The sequence below is a fragment of the Propithecus coquereli genome, unplaced genomic scaffold (genome assembly GCF_000956105.1).
Source record: "Propithecus coquereli isolate 6110/MARCELLA unplaced genomic scaffold, Pcoq_1.0 Scaffold39, whole genome shotgun sequence".
NCBI classification, from domain to species: Eukaryota; Metazoa; Chordata; class Mammalia; order Primates; family Indriidae; genus Propithecus; species Propithecus coquereli.
The window spans coordinates 7467940-7471726 of NW_012149618.1; the positions used below are offsets into that span (position 1 = coordinate 7467940).

At 40.4% G+C, this 3787-nt stretch overlaps 1 protein-coding gene across 1 annotated transcript in view; it reads left to right on the forward strand.

Moving 5' to 3' along the window:
- The first annotated feature begins 316 nt into the window (after positions 1-316).
- SLC30A6 (solute carrier family 30 (zinc transporter), member 6) overlaps positions 317-3787 on the forward strand; it is a 42866-nt gene continuing 39395 nt past the window's right edge. The window contains exon 1 of the mRNA XM_012652555.1: positions 317-364. Coding sequence (XP_012508009.1) covers positions 362-364 — 3 coding nt within the window. The 5' untranslated portion in view covers positions 317-361. The remainder of the gene's footprint in view (positions 365-3787) is intronic.

Here is a 3787-nt window from a genome sequence, read left to right on the forward strand (position 1 = left end):
AGCGTAAATACTATCTATTTCATAAGGTTAAATCACACAACACAGGTAACAGAGCTGCAGCACTCAACGAAATTCTCCTAACATTACAAATATACCCTAATCGCTCCTTGCCATTGGCCTCAGGCGCTGCAAGCTCCTGCCAACCCTCAGGACGGCTCGGAGAAACCGCTCTAGACGTCACCTTTGCCTCTAAAAATTGCAGTGGCAGCCGGGAAGCGGGGGCGGGACCCGGAGGCCAGGCACGCACTTCCGCTCACGCGTCCCTCACAGCCAATCGGCCTCTGTTGCCCCACCCCTTCCGTTATGGGGAAAAAACGAGCTCCCAGAGCGTCTTCCGGCGGGAGCTGTGCTGCTCCTTATCATGGTGAGTTGGCTAGGGGGATGAGGGTTTCTGTTCTAGGTGGTTCGTCGTATCATCTCTCGTTCTGAAGGGACCTTGAAGTCCCCCAGCCGCCCAGAGAAGGGGTCATCGGAGTTGCGGTCGGGCCCCTCGGGAGAGGTGGCTGTCACTCGAAAGGTTGCCCTCAGAGCTCTGATCCCTTTTGGTCTCTCACCCTGTTCCTTTGGCGCTCGGGACCCTGGCCCCGCTCCCGGCGAGCTTTCAGGTCCTGGTCAGTTTATGACTTCCCCTTGTCGAGATTTCCTTGACGTAGAAATAAAAGTCTTTGTCGGCGTCAGCGACTGCACCTCCAGCAAAAGATCTGAAAACAAGTATACAGCGACAACTATAATGGTGATTCTTAGAGCAGTGACAATAACGCCAGTGGAAATAAAGAAGGTTATTAGTCGGTTTTAAGGCAAACGCCCCACTCTACAACTTGGCTTGACTGAATAGCAGGTGGCCTGATAGGCAGCAGTTTTCATAAGGGCAGTGACTACAGAAAGTCAAGATGTTGGTAGAATGTCTTATTGCTGCTTTATTTCTGCATTTGTAGAAACTAGTGGGAGATCTCAGTAGACGTTATGGTTATTGAGATGTATTATCTCTAAATTTTCTTAGAGGAATTAGTCATTTTATGCCGTTAGAAATCAAGTATATAGCTGTGTGAATGTTATCTAAAGATAAGCAGTTGGTTAGGATTTCAGATGTCAAAGTGGTGTGTGCCTTTTGAAAATGGATTTTTCAGAAAAATTCATGTAGCACTTATTGATAGTCGGCGTATGAGAAAGGGACTACCCTTCTGTGCCCAAGCTGTTTTCACTCTATCGAGTTTTTTTCTTAAGTGCATATTGTTGAAAAAAATGTCTTATTCACACACTTTGTCTTTTGTAAATTTTCTGTGATCTTTTTGCACACAGAAAACGGGTAAAAGTTTATCTTTTTTTGGCCAGCAACCAAATAGCCTCTAGCTATGCTTTTTGAAACATTCATTATTGTGTAGCCAGAGTTATATTTCTAAAATTTGACATCACTCCCTTGCTTAAAATTTCTCACTTTTATTTTATATAGCAGCCAAGATAGTTCTGTTTAACATGGCATACAAAGCCATCCATAGTCAAGCTTCTTACCTTAAGAGCCTCTTTTTTACACGTACACATACACAACATGCATATTCTAGCCACAGTGAACAGCTTGCAAATCATGATGTATGAATTGGGCTTTTGCACCTATCGTATATGGTATTCCAGCTGCCTGAATTGTCCTGTGTCTCACACTCCTAGGCTCAAGCTGTTCTCTTGCCTGAGCCTTCCATGCCCGGCTAATTTTTCTATTTTTTGTGGAGACAGGGTCTTGCTGTTGCTCAGGCTGGTCTTGAACGCCTCCCCTCAAGGGATCCTCCTGCCTTGGCCTCCCAAAGGGCTAGGATTATAGGCATGAGCCACTGCATCCGGCCCCGTAATTCTTTTTCTTGAACCTTTCCCCCATGATGTCCCAGTATCCTGTTAGGTGCTTTTCCTTTGTGCTCCCATGATACATTGTGCTTTGGTACATTTATATATATGTGTATATATACACACACACACGTCCATATATACATACATATACACACAAAAATAAACATATGTAAGCAAGAATTTATTACATAAAGAAGCTTTGCAAAATGCATACATATCATAAAAACCTAACTTGCCTAAAACACTCCTGAAGTGTTTTTTTTGTTTTTTTTTTATGTCAGCATATCATGGGGGTACAGATGTTCAAGTCACGTATGTTGCCCCTGCCCTCCCTCCCCACTAAGTCCGAGCTTCAAGCGAGTCCATCCCCTGGATGGTGCGCATCGCACTCTTTGTGTATGCATATACCCATCCTCTCCTCCCCCCTCCCCCCCCCGCCCGACATCCAATTCCTGAAGTATTTTGAAGGTAAAGGGATAAGAAACTTAAAATTCAGAGGTTTTTAACCATTAACTCACAGCCCTAATTTAATAAAGTTAAATTTGGATCCCTTGTGCTTTTTGTCGATAACATCTATAGCCTTTACCAGACTATGCTAAAATTGTGTATGTACTTGTCTTTCTCACTTCCTAGACTGTAAGCTCATTGAGAGCAGGATGCAAATATTTCATTCTGGTATTTCCAGAGCCTTGTACAGTGCCTGGCCCAGAAAAAGTTTTTAATAAATATCTGATTTATAAACACTGAATAAACTATGACACTAAATTTGTATGCTTGAAACAGTATTAGTAATACAAGGAAATAGTAACATTTAAGATTTATTTTAAAGATTATAGGGAAAAAGATTTTATCTGTCACTGATTATGTATTATTAAGAATATGCTATGGCAAAACAGTGCTTTCTTAGAAAATGTAAAGAAAATATAGCCCTTGTCATTAGTGAAGTTACTAAATATTAACTTAAAATGCAAGGTAAGGTCAAGACTGCCCTATGGTAAACTACAAATTAAGTGGCGTAAAAAAAAACACTACAGTTTGAAATAATCTAGGAAGACTTCATGTAGCAGGTGAAACATGAAACTGAGCAATTTGTGCCTTAGTCTAATACTCTTAATCTAATATTTGTTTCATTTAGATGAGGAAACGGAAGTCAAGTATTACAGGGCTAGCAGAGCTTGGTCTCGACAGGTCTGACCTTTTCACGATAGAGTAGGGTTATCATGAGACCAGGGGTAAATCAGTTTAGCTGGAGTTGAGGATTTCTATCTGGAGTAAGAGGTAAGACTGGAAAGAAAAGGTAAGCATTGAAAGCTTGGAATTTCAGGTTATAAAACTCAAAGTTTATCCTGATAGCAACGGAGAGCCAATATAATTTTGGAAAGAGTGATATGAACATTAGAAATTTGGTTTTGTTTTCAATATCAGGATGGCATCTGAAGTGTTTTTCTATTTTTTAGAAACCTTGTTGATTTTCTTAATCTGAAACTTAAAGTAACTTAAGTGGGTTGAAGTTAAACAGAAGATATCCAAGGATAACAATATTGGCAGAATTTTTTATCTTTGTGACCAAAATATCCCACACATAATTCTTTCAGAAAAGGATATATAGAATATGTTTATTAAGATTAACATTTATTAATATGTCTAATCAAAATGGTGTATTGTTCCTTTTAAAATGAATTAGCTTAGCAAAGCCTTAGGGTTACACACATACTAGTCTTTATTTGGATATCAAAATTAGTAACACTTTTCTGATGCTTTATTTTTACTGTTTAAAATATTTTTTATAGGCCGGGCGCGGTGGCTCACGCCTGTAATCCTAGCACTCTGGGAGGCCGAGGCGGGTGGGTCACTCAAGGTCAGCAGTTCAAGACCAGCCTGAGCAAGAGCGAGATCCTGTCTCTACTAAAAATAGAAAGAAATTATCTGGACAACTAAAAATATATAGAAA